Source organism: Juglans regia, chromosome 13 (genome assembly GCF_001411555.2).
Source record: "Juglans regia cultivar Chandler chromosome 13, Walnut 2.0, whole genome shotgun sequence".
In the NCBI taxonomy this organism is placed as follows: domain Eukaryota; kingdom Viridiplantae; phylum Streptophyta; class Magnoliopsida; order Fagales; family Juglandaceae; genus Juglans; species Juglans regia.
Window position 1 is genome coordinate 9281714 of NC_049913.1, and position 21530 is coordinate 9303243.

The 21530-nt window shown below is 38.6% G+C and overlaps 1 protein-coding gene and 1 long non-coding RNA gene across 2 annotated transcripts; both read left to right on the forward strand.

Annotated features, from left to right (window-relative positions):
- Positions 1 to 600: 600 nt before the first annotated feature.
- LOC109003162 (endoplasmic reticulum metallopeptidase 1-like) lies at positions 601 to 11640 on the forward strand. The gene is made up of 21 exons (XM_018981181.2): positions 601 to 963; positions 1299 to 1384; positions 1581 to 1682; positions 2169 to 2275; positions 2381 to 2481; positions 3503 to 3590; positions 4221 to 4309; positions 4732 to 4871; positions 4972 to 5137; positions 5291 to 5426; positions 5589 to 5685; positions 6648 to 6777; positions 7160 to 7219; positions 7317 to 7435; positions 7945 to 8069; positions 9072 to 9296; positions 9631 to 9791; positions 10255 to 10418; positions 11037 to 11119; positions 11209 to 11294; positions 11390 to 11640. Exons 1-21 carry the CDS (start codon positions 751 to 753, stop codon positions 11531 to 11533), a joined length of 2622 nt encoding a protein of 873 aa, XP_018836726.1. The 5' UTR covers positions 601 to 750; the 3' UTR covers positions 11534 to 11640.
- A 362-nt stretch (positions 11641 to 12002) lies between these two features.
- On the forward strand, positions 12003 to 13286 carry LOC109003164. The gene is made up of 3 exons (XR_004798016.1): positions 12003 to 12508; positions 12645 to 12700; positions 13074 to 13286. It is a non-coding gene; the product is annotated as an uncharacterized LOC109003164 (long non-coding RNA).
- Positions 13287 to 21530: the final 8244 nt, after the last annotated feature.

Sequence of the window (21530 nt, forward strand, 5' to 3'; positions counted from 1 at the left end):
AAATAGTATTATCTTAACCAAGTTGTAAATATTCGCCGGGCTCACATTACTTTTAATTTAATATTTATCTTTTTTAATTGTACAAATAAATATATATATATATTTTTATATAACGAGGGTAGACAGTTTTGAATCCGAGATAAAATATCTATCTTATATTGAAGATAGATAAATAATTCATGTCTGACTTGTAAATTTTGTTTAATAATTTAAGCATTTAATTAATTAATTATCATTTATTTCAAGCATTTGATTTTGAAGTATAAAAATACAATCTTTTCACGAAGATAATTAAAATGTTTTGAAAATTAATGCGACGGAGCCTGTGCTACGTCCTCGGAGGATATAGCAAGAGATCGGGTAATGATAGGATTATTATTATTTTATTATTTATTTATTATTTAAGTGTATTTTTAAAAAAATAATTATTTTTTCTTAAATATTTTTTTAATATTTTTAATTATTAATACACACTTCTCTAATTATTAAATATTAAAAAATTATAAATAAATAATAATAAAATAATAATCCTATCATTATTCTTTTGATCTATATAATCTCTCCTTTCCAAGCCGACACCGATGACAAAATTCAGCATATTCCAAAGCGAAAGAGTCCATCAGTCACTACCATTACCAACCCTGCCTCTGTCACTCCTTCCCTCTCCTACGTATACATGGATGTGTAAATCTTGTTCTGCTTGTGTGTTTAAACTCGGAGGGGACGATACAAACGAGGAGTAGAATTAGAATGGCTTGGAGGTTGAGTGCCGCGGATGTGTCCGGGTTCAAGTTCTTGCTTTCTCTGGCTATCATGTATGGGCTCATGGCGATGTTGGCCCATTCCGTCGTCCACATGAAGTTCATAAAGCCGCTCGAGATCGACGCGCCGCTCGATCGCTTCTCGGAGGCGAGGGCGGTCGAACACGTCCGAATTTTGTCCAAAGAGATCGATGGTCGCCAAGTGAGAACAGTTCTTTTGGCTGCTTCGTTTTGTTTTTGAGATAAAAATCGAATTCTATTAGATGTCTTCAAAGTTCTTATTTTCATGAGGTTTTGTTTCGTGGTTAATTGGATTTGTTAGTGTCAATGCTCCGTTTAGTTTCCGGGGAAGGATATAGAGGGAAAATAAGTTGATTTTTTTGTATTTTTATTTTGTTTCAAAATTACGAATTTCATTTCCTTACATTTTTATCACTCATTTTTTTTAACGTATCTTTGTGAGCCTTTTTTTACCAACAAAGAAGAGAGGGGGGCTGCCTTTTTCTTTTTAAACTTTTTTGTTGGATTATTTTACAGGAAGGGCGTCCTGGTTTGCAAGAAGCTGCTGATTATATCAAAGGCCAGCTGGAAATGACGAAGGAGCGGGCCGGGTCCCATATTAGGTCGGTCTATTCATTTCCATGTGTTGTTATGAAGTTTTGTCCTTCAGTTTTATGATTGTTTGTTTATTTCATTTTTGTGTCCAACGCCGAAGTTTTAGTTCGAGTTTGTCTGGTAATATTGCAGTTAAGCTGGAGGAATTGGTTGTTTATTTGCGTTTTGATAGTTTGCAGTTGTGCCCCCATTGTTAATTTGCAGAGTAGATGTCGAGGAGACCATTGTTAATGGCTCCTTCAACATGATGTTCTTAGGCTACAGCATAACTTTGGCGTATAGAAATCACACAAACATTGTTACGAGGTACTTCACATTATTCTGATTGAATTTGTACTGAGGTTATTTGTGTTTTTATTTTGCTGATTTTTGAAGTAGTTATCAGTGAGCTGTAAAACTACTGGGTCCCACGCACGTCCAGTATTACATGTGAGGTAGTCGTATTGCGGATTACCATTTAACTATCAATACAAGCATGCGAGGCTTCATTATTTGACGCTATTCTGCTCGTGCCCGCCGGGGGCGGGGGGGGTGGGTCTTTATAGGAGAAATGAAAGGGACAAAAAGAAGAGAGGTAGGGAATAACTTGCAAATGTGCTTTACTAGGAGAGAATGAGGAAGCATCTGGACAAAGACTCCAGGAATATAACATTCGTTAAGTTGGAAACTTGTAAAATGCACAGGATTGTAAGAGGAAATTTGTTAATCTGTGTATTTTATATGAATAAATAAAGCATTATATTTTTATTATTTTATGCATGTCAGTATGGATTAACCTGCACCAAATGACAGGATGTCATCGGCAGATTCACTAGATACTGACCCGTCACTTTTACTGAATGGCCATTTTGATAGCCCCCTTGGTTCCCCAGGTGCTGGTGACTGTGGTTCCTGTGTTGGTGGGTACAATGAAAATCCACTCCTGTTAGAGATATTATCTTGGTCATTCTTGCTTGATCGGTTTATATTCTCATGTTTACTTCTGTCCTTTTGTTTTTATTTAGCATCAATGCTGGAAGTAGCAAGACTCACTGTAGACTCTGGTTGGGTCCCTCCTCGGCCTATTGTTTTTCTTTTTAATGGTGCAGAAGAGCTATATATGTTGGTAAGAATTAAGACATAATGGTATTGCTTTGTCTGGAAGCAACAATATTTTTACTTTGGAATCATTTTTACCCTGAAAAGAACTCTCTCAAGTATGTGCTTCACCTGGTGTCCTGTTGTTTTATTTAGGCTTTTGCCTCTTCAAATCAGCAGCATGGTTGAAAATAGATTATGACTAAGTCAATGCGAGTACTTAATTTTTCAGATGTACAACAGTACAAGTTCAATTTGTTTGGCTTTAATATGATCCACCCGTTAGAATACTTATTCATTTCTTTTTCTATAAAGTAGGACATATGTTACAATTTATCACAAATTGACAGAGGCAAGAATTTTCTAAAGCTATCTCTTACAAACTAATTAATTAAACGAAGTAAATAGAAATATGTGTTACGGCACCCTCCTAAACACATATGGCAATGTAATACTCTGGATTGTGTATAGGAATGTGGCAAATGGAATCTCACATTGTTTGAGAGTGAGAAGTTCAAGCTTTTTATAACTATTTCAAGGGGTCTCAATTGTAACATCGACTAGTCTTTTTAGAGTATAGGCCCGGATTTGACTTTAGCCTTCCTTGAATTGTTATAAATGGTTCAAAGCTAATGGAATGATGGCTTGATGAGGACGTTGCGAATTTAAGTGGGCGAGATTGCAATACCCCGGATTATGTATTGGAGGTGGTAAATGGAATCCCACATTGTTTGAGAGGGAGAAGCTCAGGCCCTTTACAATGATTCCAAAGGGCTCCAATTGTAACCTTGACTATTCCGTTTAAAGTATATGCCAAAATATGCCTTGAGCTTTCCTTGGGTCGTTACAAGAAAATAAGGCAAGCCAGAGTGCTACACAAAAAGTAAAACCAAAGTGAACAACAAAAAAGCAGCCATCACAATTTATGCTAGCCGAAAATTATGTAGTTAATATATCTGAAATTTCACTCTACTTTTTCTTTTTTCCTGTAATATTCTCTCCTAGTACGGGTAAGCTTATGAGATGTTTATTTGCATCTGCTGTTTCAGGGTTCACATGGTTTCATGAAGACACATAAATGGCATGACACAGTTGGAGCTTTTATAAATGTTGAGGCATCTGGTACTGGAGGTCTTGGTAGGATATGATCCAATGCCTGTATTATTTTTTGAAAAATTTTAGATCGCATGCTTATTATGGCTGTATGCAGGAGTACAATTCTGCAACTAACTGGTCTGCACTTTTTTTTCCTTTTAGGGGATAACTTAGACGGCAACCAATCACCGAGAAAACATGCAAACCAACTTCCTAGGATAATCCAACTGTATTATAGACTAACTCAAAAAATAATGGGGACATTGTTGTGTTATGTTCAACAGAGATGAAATGTATATGCAATAAATACTAACTAGTGCTTGCTTTATAAAAATGATGGGGGACATTGTCGTGTTATGAAATGTTTCACAAACAACTTCAACTGAGATGAAATGTATATGCAATAAATACTAACTTGTTCTCTCTTTCCTTTCCTGATGATATGTTTACTAAAACAGGAGCAACGATTTTCTGTTTACTTGGGCTGCCTATCTCAGTATTAATAAAATCTCGTTTACAGTTAAAAAAAACGATAGGAACAATTGATATATTGAGAATCGTCTTCTTTGTTGATAGAGGATAAGAACTCTAATTTCCTTATTTCTTCCCATTCCATATATATTGTTGTGGTGCCATAACACACTGATTTGTTTCTGCTCTCCAATTTAACAGATTTAGTTTGCCAGTCCGGACCTGGTTCTTGGCCTTCTCACGTCTATGCCCAATCTGCAGTATACCCAATGGCACATAGTGCAGCCCAGGTTTTTATTGGTCTTTTATTTATTTTTTGAACAACTTTCTTATAGTCTTAAATTCAAATCTAGGTGTTGATCATTTCATTTCTTTATGATTCATGTGTACCGAATATTGACTTTCATTATGATGTAAAAACAGCACAGTTCTTTCTCATTTCCTCTTGAACCTTTATTTACATGATTTTGTTTAATGTTTCAAAAATCATGTTGGCAATATTTACAATTTCAAAACGAGGTTGGGGCAATGCATTATATCTACAATCTTTCTACATTCATAATGTTATCACTCTCTTTCATACTCCTTTTGTGTGTATGTGGATGTGTGCATGTGTTTTTATCCCTTCGACATTTTAATGTGCTTTGGCTGCAGTTTTCACCAGTTTCAGCAGAACTGATTTAATTGCAAAGATTCTATTTTTTATGTGCAGGATATTTTTCCTATTATTCCTGGAGACACAGATTATCGAATATTTTCCCAAGATTTTGGCAACATTCCTGGGCTGGATATCATCTTTCTCCTTAATGGTTATTTTTATCATACCTCCTATGATACATTGGAGAGACTATTGTATGCATTACATCTGCTATTTTGGTACATATTTATTTAATTGAGATCTTTATGTTATTTTGATCTCAAAAAATTCTCTTATACATCCTAATGTCTCCAGACCCGGAAGCATCCAAGCACGTGGAGAAAATTTGTTCAGCCTAATTAAGGCCTTCACCAATTCTTCTAAGCTGCAGAATACCCATGATAGAGAATCTTTTGCCACTACTTCCAATGAATATACAGACGAACGGGCTATTTTCTTTGATTACTTAACATGGTTCATGGTATGCTTTTCATTTATAATTAATGATTTATTTATCAAAGAAATAATTAATGATATGATTATGATACATTAGTTGTCTACAAGTACGATCGCACTTGATGACTAATATTGTTTCTTTCTATCTCTTCTTTTTTTTTTATTATAAATCTTTCAGATATTCTATTCAAGAAGAGTTGCTGTGGTACTTCACAGTATTCCTGTTGCCATCTTCCTTGGTGTTCCCTTCATTTTGTGTTTACTGTATTCTGGATTGCGTTCTTGGTTTGCAATCTTCTGTGATTTTACAAGAGGTAAATGGTCAGTGTTGATTTTTATTTGTAAATAATTCCTGAAGCTGTTCTTCAATGTTCAGTTTTCATAATATATTCCAGTTAAAAATTTTAGTTCTCTAATCATCATCAACATCATCATTATTTGCATTGACACCGCTGTCAAAATTGTTGATTTAACAGGAATGCTGTTCCATTTTGCTGGGATTATACTTGCAATTATTTTCCCAATTCTATTTTCCATCCTAAGGTTGCTGTTCTCTGGTCGTGCAATGAGCTGGTGGGTGGATATATATTTTTTAATTACTGTTCCTGTAAAATTGTCTTGCTAATATTGTTATTTGTATTGGTGTTGAATGACTGGCGTGTGTTGATTGTCCATGAAATCGTGTAGGTTATAAGAGTTTGGGATTCCATATAATAATTGATAAAATAGTTTCTAGTTTTATGTTATAATATTTTATTTCAAGGCAATTCATTTCAGCCGATAAAACTTGTTACCATCAAGGAAGCTCTTCCTTATGCTTGACGATACCTTTTCAATTTCTCTGGTTGAACCTGTGGCATATTACAACTATTGGGCAAGTCATGGCTAAATTAACGGCCCTTTTGGATGCCTAGAATATCTCGGTACATTTTTTAGTAGTAATGAAATTGTTTGAGTTGATGTTTTATTGGGTTTTGGGAAAATAAAGAGAAAAAGTTGAATAAAAATATTATAAAGTTAAAAGTTGTTTGAATATATTTTTTATTTTGAAAATTGAAAAAATAGTATTGTTTTTTGTGTTTTGTTTGGAAGTTTGAAAAATTTATAATGATTAGGTAATGATTAGATGAAAAAGTTGAAGATTTGAAATTGATAGTGTTTTGTGTTTGTTTGGGAAGGAAATATCTGAGAATACTTTAGAACAATTGTGTTTTAAGTGACCATGATATGAACATGTTGTATGCTAGTAGGCTTGACCATGCCTCAGAGAGAGATCCAAAAGGATGATTCGACCAAGCACAAAGTGGTAAAGTATTTGCAAGATTTCAGATGATATATTGAAATAATATGGTTACTTTTTATTGAAATAATATGGTTACTTTTTAATTCCCATCCAATTTTATGGTGTTGAACTTCTAGAAGACATAAATTCCCTACTCTTTAGAATAGCTCTAGTTCCATTTCAGGATTGAGTTTTTGCACTTTAGTATCACTGCATTGCAAGGTTCTTCTAAACATGCTGAGCCGTTATGCAGGTTTGCTCATCCATACTTGGCTTTTATGATGTTTGTCCCCTGTTCACTTGTTGGTCTGTTAACTCCAAGAATTGTTTGGAGTTGTTTTCCCCTGTCTCAAGATGTTTCAGATCTGAAGACTTCAAGAGAGGTACATTTCTATTGGAAATTTTTACATTTCCTTGATCAAGGCCAAGATTATCATACTATCTTTCATAGATTTTTTTTCTTTTTATTTTCCTGGCAAATTAGATGGATAGGCCTCTCTCTCTCTCTCTCTCTCTCTCTCTCATCTGTTAAAGTGTCAGCAAACTTTGATTTAGTGGATCTTTCTAAAATTTATCTATTTAGTTTTTTCCTCCTGATGCCCATGGCATGGAATCCCAAAAGTGTTTGGCACAACTTGCTGCACCTGTATTTCGACATTTACTTAAATATATTTGTTGGGATCATTCTCTACTTCAAGTTTCTAGAACCACCGCAGATGCTTAATGCAGTTGTTTTAGCACTGATCTGAAAGATAAATCTTGTAGGCACTTTCTAAAGAAGCAAGATTTTGGGGAGCTTTTGGGTTTTATGCCATACTCACTTTGGTACGTGTTGGCCTCTGTAATTAGTTTTATTAATCAAATGTAGTTATATTAAAACACAAAAGAATTCAAAATGTCTAAAGAACCTTTATAAAAACAGGCTTATCTTGTAGCTGGTCTGAGTGGAGGCTTCTTGACTTTTTTTGTGTCTGCCTCTATGCTTGCTGCATGGCCTTCCTTTTGCTTTTCAGTCAAATATTTCGGATGCCATTCACTCAGGTACTCTTCTGTGAGTCTTATATAAATTTTACAAGAAGTTCATTTGAAAGTAAATTAATAAATTATGTCATGTCTGGTTTCCAAGTGTTTATGGGTAGTGAAACTCCTACACGTGCAAAGGAGTGTGTTAGGCTTCAGCCCAGCCAAAGAAGGAAAAAAGGAGTGTGTTGGGCTTTTCTGGGGACCTTGTATTTAGGTAATTGATCTCTTGAGAGAAATGTAGAAGTATCTAAGTGGGAATGGTGGCACTTTCCAGATTCTCTATTGCTACAATTCATACCTAAATACAGGATTTGCCAAAATCATTGAAATGGTTGAGATGTTTCAGTGGACTTTCTTCGTTCTCATCTGGAGGTTGGGACAACACACTCCTTGTCTCTTGTTTCAGATTCTCCGTTGCACCATGCCTTTTCTCTTGTTTCAGCACAGAGATTGCAGTCATTTCATCGGATGTCTGTACATCTAGTTCATATTGAAAATTGCAATCTGATTGATTTTGGTTTTGTCAGGTCGACAGTATTTTACATAATACCCCTGATTCCATGCCTTACATACTGTGTTTACTTCGGGGGGTTTCTTGCTCAGTTTTTGATTGAGAAGATGGGTATGATGGGTTCTGTTCCACCCCCTTATGGTTAGTTTTTCTGAACTCCTTTCTTTTTGCACTGCTAATTATTTATTAACCTTCATTTACATCAAAACTAGCACAAAATTGTTTTTGGATTTCTTATAGTGGAGGGGGTGGGAGGGGAGAGGAGTCGGGACTCATTTTTCATTTGTGAGCTGTAGCAAGAATGTTTTACTTAAATCAGTACTGCACATATGAAAAGGATAAGGGTAGGTGGTGTATAAGAATCACACATTGCTTGGGAATGAGAAGTTCTTGCTCTTTATAAGGTTCCAATGGGGCTCCAATTGTATCATTGACTAGTTCTTTTATAGTATAAGTCATGCGGTTTGAGCCTTCTATTAGGGTGTTACAAAACAAATGGTATCAAAGCCTATCCCAACAAAAAATGTGGGACTTGAGCCGTGCCATCTACGAAGGACAAGCCCGACAAGGACGTCGGAAATTTAAGGGGGGGGGATTGTGATACCCCATATGATAAGGATAAGGGTAGGTGGTGTATGTGATCTTACATTGCTTGGGAATGAGAAGTTCTTGCTTTTTATAAGGTTCCAAGGAGAAGTTCATTGACTCCCTTCATTGTTTTGATATTTGTTTGTGCTGCGTTGATATACTTTTAGCGAAGAGCCTGCATCCCTGGAAATCATTCTCCCTGTATATTATTAGTTGTGGAACTTATTTATGGCTGCACTCCTCAGTGGGCACTTGGATAGATCAGAGATGTGGCAATTAAAGTTAATCAAATAGATGTTTCCACTTTTTTAATCAATGAATTATACCTTACAACTAAAATTCTTTTTAACTGGCTGAGTCATTTATCTTATTCACAACTTCTGTTAGGTTGACTTGTTTTAATTTTTGCCTTATGAAAGTCTGAATTCTTGAACTTTGTTTTATAACTTTAAGTTGTCTTCTACAAGGCAGTTCAAAGTCAACAATCTGCAATATTTAATCACCCGTGTCTTATGAAATTAGTGTTAGTAATGATTATCAGGTCTTTGCTTTCAGGATATTTCCTTCCAGACATAATAGTGGCAGCAATAATTGGAGTTGCAATGGGTTGGTGTGTGGGCCCCCTAATACCTATATGTGGTCATTGGTTGGCGAGGTCATCAATTTTTCAACTTTTGCTGCATCTTACCGTGCTTGCTTTGGCTCTGTCATCACAATTCTTTCCATACAGCACAGATGCCCCTAAGAGGGTTGTCTTCCAGCATACATTCCTTACTGCAGGTACTGAAGTTGCCAGTATCATATGTTAAATGAACTAGAAAACACATATTTTGGTAGTCTTCTTTTTGTTCTCAGAAACGTTTTACAAACTATCTTCAGAAACACTTACAAAAGTTAAAAAAAAAAATTTTTTTTTAGAAAACACTACAAAACATTATTTTATAACTTTTCAATATCTAACAAGTTAAATACAATTATATTTTGACCAGTATTACACTTACAGTTTATGATTTTTGAGTATTAGCATGCTGTTTCTAGTAGTGGTCTCCCTCAAAGAACCTCCTCTGTTGGTTGTCTAATCCAAAAAAAATATGTTTACTTCTGGCATTTACAGATGGAAATCAGGTTGTGGACTCTTCTTATGACTTTTCTGTACTGGATTCCAATTCTTTAGCTTTTGTTTTCAAATATGCACCTGAGGTGGCAAATGAATTACACGTTAGTTCGGAGTTTTCTTTCGAAGCTGCTACATTGTCTCGCCGGGAGACTTGGATGGTATGTGACAATGAAGTTTCAAGCCATTGTTATGTTAAATACATGAATTAGATGGTTTTATATGCCTTCTAAAGTTATGGATATTGGCCTTTCCCGTTTCAAACTCATGATGTCCTTGTCAAATGGTAGTCCCCTCATCTCTGCATGAAAATCCATATTCTTTTGTTTCTTCAAGATCTGAGCAATATTAACATGCTGGTCTTCAGCAAAACTCTCTCTCTCTCTCTCTCTCTCTCTCTCACACACACACACACGAACACGCGTGCGTGCATGCACACGCACATGCACATGCATCACAGATACATACTAGGCTTGTTAACCAATTGTTTTGTTGCAACAAATGGTGATGGCCACAACTATAAAACAAAATCACTGGACACAAATATGGAGCTTTGTCATCCCCCATTAAATTTGTGAAGCAAAGTGATGCAACATCTGAGGACCTCTCTCTCTCTTTCCACAGGCAGTATTTCCATTTTCTTTGTTGTTCTCAAGAAGCTTGAAGTTCCCTACACAAAGTGATGGCATTCTGAAGCAGTATAAATACTTCCCCCATTTGTCTGTTTATAAGCAACATACAATTTCTAGCGAAGGATCTCGAAGAGTTCACTTGGAACTTTCCTTAGGGTGAGTGGTTTGAAATGCACGTGTTATCCATGAAGTTACATTGTTCTGCATATGACAAACATTTTCATGTGCATTTACAATTTCAAAGTTGTGAACACCTTTAGCGGCAGACATAGGCATAGTTTAATATCGAAAGTCATAAATATTCCTACTTTTTATATTTTTATTATCAATGTAGATTTTCCTTTACTCAAATTACTTATTTCCATTATGTTGGATTTGTTCTCTGGAAGATTTCCTGTTATTTGTTTTGAATGACTTGTGCCCATTTGTCTCCCTGTAATTATGTTTAGTTAAAGTATAACTTTGTTTTCACCGTGGGATTCTTGTTGCTGTAGTGTGAAATCCATAACAATGACATATTTGACATTGGGATGCTCGTTGCAATAGAGTGAAAACAATTCTTTTACATGATTATCATTACATAGTAACATGCTACTCGTACCTTCCCCTGATCTGCATGGGCATTAATTAACACAGTAACTTGTTTTACACGGATGGAAACGGTCCATTCATATGTTTAGAGATAGTTGAAAACTTAAATTTTCATCACATATTATGAACCATTTTATCTGGCTACAAGTTTGAACATCTTTAAGTGTTATATGTTCATGGCAGTTCCTTAGAGGAGGTTTGGGTTACAGTCCTAAACATTACCGGTCCCTTATCCAGTTGGTCATTTGCAGATAATGTTCTTCCAGGTATGAAAATTCTCTCCGATTCCAATTTGATTTTGGCCTATGGTATTTCCCTTTGTTGTATAGATTTTAACATCGTGAAACCGGTACAGCTCCTGAACCATTAGACGGTGGTCCACCTTCATATATATGCAGACTTAGTGGAGCCAGCCATGAGAATTGGACCTTCTGGTTAGAGGTAAAGCCTGGTCACTATTAGTAGTAGTTTATGTTTTTGCCCCTATCTTTCTTGCAGCCGTTACCAAATCATGCACAACTTCGTGATTTTGGCAGGCTAGCAGTTCTGAAGATTTGAGAGTGGAAGTTGCTGTAATAGACCAGAAATTAGTTGGTGGGGCAAAGAAGTTGAAAAGCCTTTTTCCTGACTGGGTGGATGTTACTGCTTATTCTAGCTTTATGTCCAGTTATGTTTTTTAATCCTACACTGCCAGTTTTTATTTTTATTTTTTTCCAAAAATACCAAGAAATGGGCTTTGCCCCGTATTAGTTGGGAAATTTAAAAGGTCCGGTTTGGATACACTAAATCATCTCATCTCATTTCATAATTACAATTTTTTCAAATTCACACATAAAATATAATAAACAATTCAACATTTTTAAATCTCAAAATAAAAATTATATTAAAAAATTATATTCTAACAATATTTTATTCAACTTTTAATAAAATATGTCATCTAAACTACATAACCAAACGAGACCTAAATCTTGCATGAGATAGATTAATAAAGTTAATCTCAGTCTTGGAAACATCTAATGCTTCATTCTTCTCCATCTTCTTTACAATCGTCTCTCATTTTGCTTTACACTTATGTATCGTCGAGAAATGGTAATAAATAATGAGAAATGATATTTACAGTCGTAGAGTGTGCAAGTGATGTACAATCTCTTTAAAAAAAGTGAATAAATGTGGTATTCATAAGAAAAAAAAATTAATTTTTTAATAGTTAATTTTATTCTATTTCAAAATGACTACGTGATACTGGCGTATTTCACGACTATATATAGCATTACTCAAATAATTGACAAAGCATATTCCAAAGGTCAAATAATTTTGCTTTAGAGCTTTTAAACTATTGGAAAAGTTTAAGAAAAAGCGCTAAAAGGCTCCATCAAATAGTGAAAAAGAACAAAAAAAAAAAAAGGAAAATAAACATTACGCTTCTTATGCATAAGCAGAAATAACTCTTTTATATCTAATGTAATTGTTGGTTGTTTATTTTTCTAGATGGAGTCTTCTACAAATGATGGTTGACTCTTTTCGAAATAGTTTAAATCCGATGATGTTTAAGAGTCTCATACGTGCACAAAATTGGCTTCATTCTTCTTCTACTCCAATAAACCTTAGGACTTTAATAGATGAAGTGGATGAATTTGAGAAGCAGCTTGATATGAGTATGTAATAAATTTACTTTTAATATCTTTTGTACTTTATTTTGTTTTATCTTTTATGTTATGTAACTTAATTTAATTTGTTTTGTTTTAATTTTTATTGATATAACTTATTGGAGATTTTGCTAATTATGTGGAGGTGTCAAATTCAATGCCTACTGGCTCTACATCCAATGCTGATTAAAGACTAAAGAGGTGAGAAGATTGTTGGTTATGTTTCTAATATTGTTGATTTTTTAATCCATTATGATTACCTTTATCTCCGGTTTTAAAACTCTAATCATATGTATTGAATCATCGTTATTTATACTGTTGTCTGACAATCATATATAGTACGATCATCATCAGCTATATTAATTAACATATATAATTGTAAACCCAATTATAGGTATGATCTGCATGCACCCACCCCAAAAGAGAAAGAGAAACTTTACATTTATCAATGATCATGCATGGTTATTAGAAAGAAAGACTAGTCGGTGGATTCCAATATAATCTGATCAATTAAACAACTTATAGATTTATTTTGCTTTTACTCATTGAATCTGACTTGGCTTGGTTTTTGTAGATAGGTTGCTAAGGGACCTGGCTTTTGGCAGTTTGAGTTTGCTTGGATCATCCTATAATTGTATTCTTCTTAGTTGTTAGTTATGTTAAGTTGTTAACTCATCTTATTTAATATTAGTGTTTACATGTGGACACTGCAGTATCTTAGAGAGAATGTTTTGGATTGTAATTTGTAATAACTTTTGTGTGTTTTTTTTTGGTTTTGTAACTTCTTTTTTCTTTTATTTGGACTATTGGAATCTATTCTTGTAAACTGTATTATTTTTCGTTTTTTTGGTTTTTCTACTTCTTGTTTATATAGATTATTTTTCTTTTATCATTTTTTTTAAGAGCAAGTTTTTTTTAGTATTTTTTAGCTTTAAAATGTACAAAATGTGAAGTGGGCCGAAAATAATTGAAATTGGGCAAAAAAAAAAAAACCAAATTTGGATTGGGCTGAGTGGCCCATTTTGGGCATGGTCCAAACTGAGTGGACCGACTAGACCAGACCAGACGGAAAGGGACCGGTCTGGTCCTGTCCTATGTAGTACTTGGTCTGGTCTAGGGTGGAAAAATCCTATACCGAATAGGTTCGGTCCACAAAAACTCCTGGGGACAGACTAGACCGAACCGAATTCACCCCTAGTGTGGCCTGCGCTCCAAGCTCCTCCGTGTCCAGACTCTCCACGCCCGTGATACTTTTGCTTTGCATATAGTGGAGATGAAGAGGGCTGCTACCAGAGCATAAATTTGCACCTGAGGAGAGCATTAGAGTCATTAAAACAATCTCGAGGTGATGCTAAAAGGAAAAGTCAAGAGGCGGCTGCTGCCTTAGCCTTCTCCAAAGAGAGGCGTGAGAAAATGGTCGAGGAGTTGGCTTAGAAAAAGGAGGCATTCTGGAAGGAGCGCCACTATAGAGACATGAAGATAGTTTATCTGCAAGCAGACCTATCCCAAGCGCAAGCTAGGTACGACAAGTATCAAAAGTAGCGTGTAGTAGTAGACGCCCTGCAAGACCAAACACTGGCAAATGTGGTCAGGTGGCTGAGCAGGTGAAAGGGTTGTAGGGGTGGAGAGAGGTTGGAGTCCCAATTGGCTACAGCTAACAACAAGATTATTTGCCTGCACTCCCAATTGTCCGTCGCCAAAGCCGTTCGAGACCAGGCCTTTGGATATGGGTACGGGGCGAGACTGGCTCGTCTGCAAGTGCATTTGCTGGCCAGTCCTCGGACCGTTTTAAGGAATCTAAATTTGAAGGATTTTGAGCCGGATGCTGCTGCGATCCAGTATGCAGATGCTATGGGTCGCGACGTGATGCCTGACGCCTTCCCACATCCCCCGTTGCCAGAGTGAATTATTCCTTTGTTTGTGGCTAGTGTTGGGCCCTTATTTTGGGCTTTTCGTAGTTACTGCCCTTTTTTTGGGTTCTTTGTATTCTTTGGATATTGTACCTGAACAATTTATTTTCTCTTGGCCCTTGAATTGGCCATTTGTTTTTGCATATGGCTTTTGAGTTGGTTCTGAACAGTTGCTTTGTTACGCCATGTAGTTTTGCTTTTGCCTCTCGGTAGCTTAGTTTGCTTGTTCAGCCATCTGTTATGGATGATGATTTATTGGGGGAGCTAGCCAATAGCTGGCTCTGGGGTCTTCTGGCTCTCACGCCCGTGTGCTTGCCCCATGAGTTGTACACGATCTTGGTGGTTACCAGTTAGGAGGTCATGGGGCCTTCTATCCTCCACACCAGTTTTGGTTGCATCGCGAGGGTATAACTCGTCATTTGGTGGCTAACTGTTGAGAGCACCGCGAGTGTGTAACTCAACCTTTGATGGCTAACTATTGAGTGCACTGCAAGTGTGTAACTCGACCTTTGGTGGCTAACTGTTGAAATGGTCGTGGGGTCTTCTGACCTCCACGCCCTAGTTGGTTGCACCGCGAGTGTGTAACTCGTCCTTTGGTGGCTAATTGTTGAGAGGGTCGTGGGGTCTTCTAACCTCCACGCCCTTGTTGGTTGCACTGCGAGTGTATAACTCGTCATTTGGTGGTTAACTGTTGAGTGCACTACGAGTGTGTAACTCGACCTTTAGTGGCTAACTGTTAAGAGAGTCATGGGGTCTTCTGACCTCCACGCCCTTGTTGGTTGCACCGCAAGTGTATAACTTGACCTTTGGTAGCTAACTATTGAGTGCACCGCGAGTGTGTAACTCTACCTTTGGTGGCTAACTATTGAGTGCACCACGAGTGTGCAACTCGACCTTTGGTGGCTAACTATTGAGTACACCGTGAGTATGTAACTCGACCTTTGGTGGCTAACTATAGAGAGGGCAGTTGAGTCTTTTGACCTCCACGCCCTTGTTAGTTTATGATGGGTTGAATGCTTACCCACTTTTATTGCCTTGAATTCCGTCAAAATATACATTTCGAAAACCAAAATTGTCTTTAAAATAAATGCATAAGAAAATAAACTTCTTAATGGTAAAACATTTTGAGGTGTTCGGCATTCCACAGGTGTTGTAACTCCCTTCCTTCGCTGTCTTTGAGCCAGTATGACCCTGGATGGTTGTTGGTGGTCACTACGTAGGGCCCTTCCCACTGTGGGCAGAGCTTCCCTTCATCTTGGGTCGTGACCCCCGTTTTCCATAGGACCAGGTTGCAGACCTTGAATGATTTGGGTTTAACCCGTTTGTTGAAGTATCGCTTGGTCTTTCTCTTTCTGAGGATGTTTTGGACTTCCGTCTCTTCCCTTATCTCTTGGAGTGGGTCTAATTGCTCGTCGAGAGCCTAGTCATTCTCCGTTCAATTAAAGTGGCTGGTTTGGTATGTGGGCAAGCCAACTTCCATGGGGGTGACTGTTTCACTTCCGAATCCTAAAGTGAAAGGCATCTCCCATGTTGGGGTCTTCACCGAAGTTATGTAGGCCCACAAGACTCTTGGAAGCTCTTCTGCCCACTCGCCTCTTTGGTCGCCCAGTTTCTTTTTCAAGATCCCGATTAAAGACTTATTTATTGATTCTGCTTGCCCGTTTGCCTGAGGGTGCCCTGGCGATGAGTACCTTACCTTTATCCCGAGCTCCTGGCACCACGCTCTGTGATGTTTTTAATCGAATTGCCTCCCGTTGTCGAAGATTATAGTGTTGGGGATCCCAAATCTGCACACGACATTTTTCCATAAAAACCTGGTGACGACTTTGGCTGTTATGGTGGCTAGAGCTTCTGTTTTTGCCCACTTCGTGAAGTAGTCTATTGCTACTATCATGTGCTTCACCCCACCCTTTCCTGATAGGAATGGTCCGACCAAGTCGACCCCCCACTAGGCAAAAGGCCATGGGGAGGTGATGAAGGATAATTTTTCTGGTGGGCAGTGTGGGACTGGGGTGTATGTTTGGCATTGAGTGCATCTCCTGGCAAATTGTTTGGCATCCATGAGGGCGTTGGGCCAATAGTACCCTGTCCTTAAGGCTTTCCCGCCCGAATGGTTATTGTAGATGCCCTTGTGTATTTTTGCGAGGACATATTGCGCTTCTTCGGGTGTGATGCACCTTAGTATGGGTGTTGTAAACCCTTTTTGTACAAGACGTCGTCGATGTTAACAAACCGCGACGTCTTCCACCTAATCTTCCTCACCACCTCTTTTCCTTCGAGGAGCTTCCCTGTTTCTAGGTAGTTTTCTATCTTGATGGCCCATTCTGGTGTCCCGGGCCCACCTATGTTACTAAGATCCCAACGGCTGGTACCTCGATCAGCTTTCTTTGCACCTCCCATGGCAATTCTGCATCATTCTTCGTTGATGCCGCCCTTGCCAACCTATCCTCTACTGGGTTGTCTGCCCTTGGAATTTGTACTATAGAGAAGTACTCAAATTGGTCGCGGAGCGCTAGTACCTGCTTGAGATACTTCTTCAGCTGCTTTCCCTTAGTGGCGTAGGCCCCTGTTATCTGATTCACCACTATCTAGGAATCAGCTTTTACCTCAACCTGTCTGGCGCCTAACGCCTGGGCAGCATATAGTCCTGCTATCAAGGCCTCGTACTCTGCCTCATTATCAGTGATAGACCTACGTGTATCATGCCCCCCCTAAGTTTTTTTGAAAAATCAAAATATACCCTAGTTTAATCATAATTTTATAAATATAGAAAATGGCCACCCCAAAAACATTTATAATCCCCATATGCTCTATAAAATTTAATAAAATTCCAAACTTATTAATATGGATCCCAAAGTTTTTTATTATACAATATTAAGTTTTTTAATATGGAGTTCAAAGTAAAAATATAAGAAAAATCATTTAAGGTTGGTGATCTATATGGAAAATAGTTGAGAGGTTTTATCCTCTAGATTTCATTGAGCAAGAAAAAACTTATTTAAGGTCTTTATTATAGACTATTATATGTTTAATGTGACATAAAAATATCTAGAGTATACATGAAACTTAATAAACTAGTTTAGATACTAGAATGAAAGATGACATTCTAAAAGATCACTTGATAGTTTCTATAAAGCAAATAAATTCTAAATGTTTCATTACAAAAATAATAATGGATGAATATTATTTCATAAAACTTTAACATAAAAAATCTGAAATATATATTAAGACGTTGTATTTTTAGATTTTTTTTTTCTACTTGTATACTGCAAATTATCGAGATCTAATTTTATTTATAGTTATGTTTTTATTATTTTTGAATTTCAATGTGTCACACACTAGAAAATTTGGCCTCACCTAAAAAAAATTGTTGGTTCCGCCACTGCTCATTATTGGTAGTCTTGAAGGTGAGCATTGCCATATAGTGATGCTTCCGACCCGCTTTTGTGATAATGTGGATCTCGATATCGCCCCCCATTTGACAGGTAAACCCATCGACAAAAAATGTCCAAGGTCGACAAGGGGGTGGCACTGTGATCTCTGCTTGGAAACCGTTGAACTCAGCTACAAAGTCTGCAAGGGCTTGGCCCTTGATTGCGTTTTGGGTGCATAGTTGATTTCAAACTCACTAAGCTCAATTGACCACTCGACCAGCTGTTCTGAGGAGTCTGGCCTTTGTAGCACTCTCTTGAGAGGATGTTCTGTTAATACTTTTATTGGGTGAGTTTAGAAGTATGGTCGCAACCTTCTGGCGGCTATCACTAGCGCAAATGCCAGCATCTCCATTCGTGGGTATCTGACTTCAGTGCCCCTTAGGGTGCGACTCATGTAATAGACTGTCGTCTGGTTTCCTTCTTCCTCCTTTACTAGGATGGCGGACACAACTTGGGGGGATACCGCCAAGTAAACACATAGGATGTTCCCTTGATTAGGCTGCCTCAATAAGGGTGGATTGGTCAGGTACCTCTTTAGTTCTTGGAAGGCTTGGTCACACTCTTTATTCCAAGTATGTACTTTCCTTAGAACTCGAAAAAATGGGAGGCATTTATCCGTGGACCTCGATACAAACCTATTCAAGGCTACCACCTTTCCTGCTAGTCTTTGGGCATCGTTGATAGTTCGTAGTAGCGCCATGTTCAAGATTGTTTCTATCTTCTTAATGTTGGCTGCAATTCCTCTCTCCGAGACTATAAACCCCAGGAAATTGCCCAAGTTCACTCCAAATGCGAATTTAGATGGATTAAGCTTCATCTTGTATTTGCACAGCACTGCGAAGGACTCCCTAAGGTCTACTAAGTGTTGGGTGACTTCCTTGCTCTTCACCAGTAGGTCATCTACTTACACGTCCATGGTCTTCCCAATCGGGTGCTTGAACATTAGATTAACCAACCTTTGGTATGTCGCCCCAGCGTTCTTCAACCCAAAGGGCATTAATTGGTAGCAGTAGAGTCCTCTGCCGATTATGAACGTCATCTTCTCCTCATCCACCTTATTCACCCTGATTTGATTGTACCCGAAGTAGGAATACATAAAGCTCAAAAATTTATGTACGATTGTGGCATTTATAATAATGTCAATCTGGGGGAGTGGAAAACTGTCCTTGGGACAAGTTTTGTTGAGGTCAGTGAAGTCCACGTACATCCTCCATTTATCGTTGGCTTTTTTTACGAGTACTACATTAGAGAGCCATTCAGGGTAGTGCACATCTCGTATGAAACCTGCAGCTAAGAGCTTATTGATCTCCTCAGCTATGGCCGTGCACTTCTCTGTGTTGAATGACCTCCTCCTTCTGTCTTACTTTCTTAGCCTCTGGATTGATGCAGAGGTTGTGCTCTATGACCGTATTATCAATTATCGGCATATCTTCATGACTTCAGGCGAATATGTCTCTATGTTCGATCAATAATTGTTGTAGGGCCTCTCGGTATTCTAGTGGGAGCTTCGTACCCATTCTTGTGGTGGCAATCAGGCGTTATGGGTGTAGCTTTACTATTTCTAAGGGCTCATTGGCCTTGGCTTGGAGTAGATTGATTTCATCTCTGGATTTTATGTCCTGTTCCTCCTCTACTTGAGGTGGTGGTGGCTATCGCTCCCCTAAGTTACCCACTGAACATACTGCCGGCGCTCCCACCTTCAACTCCTGGACGTAACAATCTCGGGCCAGTATCTGCTCACCTCGAAATTTGCCAACTTCCACTTATGTTGGGAACTTCATTTTAAGGTGGTAAATGGAGGTCACCACCTTCAAGTTGTTGAGGGTTGGGCACCCCAGTATGGCGTTATAGGAGGACAAAGCTTTGACCACCAAGAAGTCCATCATGCTAATGACCGCATGGGCGCCTTACCCCACCGTGATTGGAAGCGTAAAGGTGCCAATAGGTTAAACGGCTTCTCCCGAAAACCCTTTGAGCGAAAAAGGTGATGGTCACAATCTGTCGGGGTTAATGCCCATTCTAGTGAATTTATCCCAAAATAGGATATCGGCTGAACTCCTATTGTCCACTAAGACTCGTCTGGTCGTGTAGTTAGCTATCAGTAACATCACTACCAAAGCGTCATCATGGGGGTACATAACTCCCTCGCAATCCTCATCCCCGAATGAGATGGTCGGGGTTGCCCCAGTCCTGGCGTATTTGCATGGCCTGTCTGCCATGTATACTTCGTGATACCTTGCCTTGCGAGCGTGGGCTTTTCTGTTAGATGTCGTAGCGCCGCCTCCAGCAAAGCCGTCTACTATCATGCAGATCTCTACAAGAGGGGCCTAATCTTTGTCCCTTCCTGGCCGAGGAAAGTTATTCCTTCTTGGTCTTTCCTGCCTTTGCTCTCACGGTGATTCTCCTCCCTTCGCAGCCTGATGTAATCGGCCAGAATCCTTTCTAACTCCCCACTCCCAAACAGCTTGTCGACCTTCTTTTTCAGGGTGATGCAATCTTCGGTCCAGTGGGAGTTGGTTTGGTGATATGTGCAGTGGCGCTGGCCCATGCCTGGTGAATGCTCTTCCTTTCTTGCTACCCTACTGTTCTCCTGCACATTGCGGTTGTTGTGAATTAGGCGGCGCCCTTGGTCTTGGTGAATGGTGTATCAGTCGCGTTTATCATCCTGGTGCCCTCGGTTGTTGGCCCTTTTGTCTTTATCTTTGGAATTGTTTTGGTTCCTATTCTCTAATTTGGTTTCCTATGCATTAATGAAATTGTCTGTCCGGTCCATGAACTCCCTTAAGGTGGATGGAGTCCTTTTGGCCAGTTCAGCCATGAACAGGCTTCGGGTCCATATTCCTCCCAAAATGGTGGCCAATGTGATATTTTCATCTTGATCGTCCGTGGTGAGCCTTTCTTTGTTGAAACGCATTAGGTAGGTTTTCAGGTTCTCACCCTCCTTTTGCTTTATGGTCAGTAGATAGGTGGTTGGCTTACGGCGCCTTTTACATGCCATGAACTGTGTAAGGAATTGTTTTGCTAGCTCCTCAAAACTGCCAATGGATACGAGACGTAAGGCTCCAAACCAACCTCGTGCTATTCCCTTTAATGTTAACGGGAATGAGCGACAAGCCACCTCCATGGGGAAGCTGTGGAGGAGGGTCATGTGTGCTTTAAAGTTTTCAAGGTGATTAACAGGATCTTGGATCCATCATATAGGTCAATTTGCAGTACCTTAAATTTTGACGGTAGTGGAACCGCCATGACCTCCTCTCTGTAAGGGAGGTCTGTTCGCGTAAGGAGCTGCTCCACGGAAGAGGAACCACCCATCCTCTTTGCCATCTCCTTGTACTTGTCAACCAGACTGCGCAACTCGTCGTGCATCCTTTTCTTTTCCATATCTTCGCTATTTACCCCATTTGCACTGTGTCCATCTCCTTCAACTTGCTCGTTCTGGGCTGGGGGGTTATCCTTATGCCGTTTTAACTCTTCGTTCTCCTTTTGCAATTGCTCAACAACTGTCATTACTTGTTTCAGTCTTTCTTCTGTTTCTGTTAACCTCATCTCCACTTCCACCGTGCTTGTTTCTGGATCTCAGTGTACGTGTGATTGTGTGACGGTTGTCATGTAAAACTCACGTTTAACATATGTAAGAAGATCCTACAAACGGTGACACTGTAAATGACGTGTTCACACCACCAACTG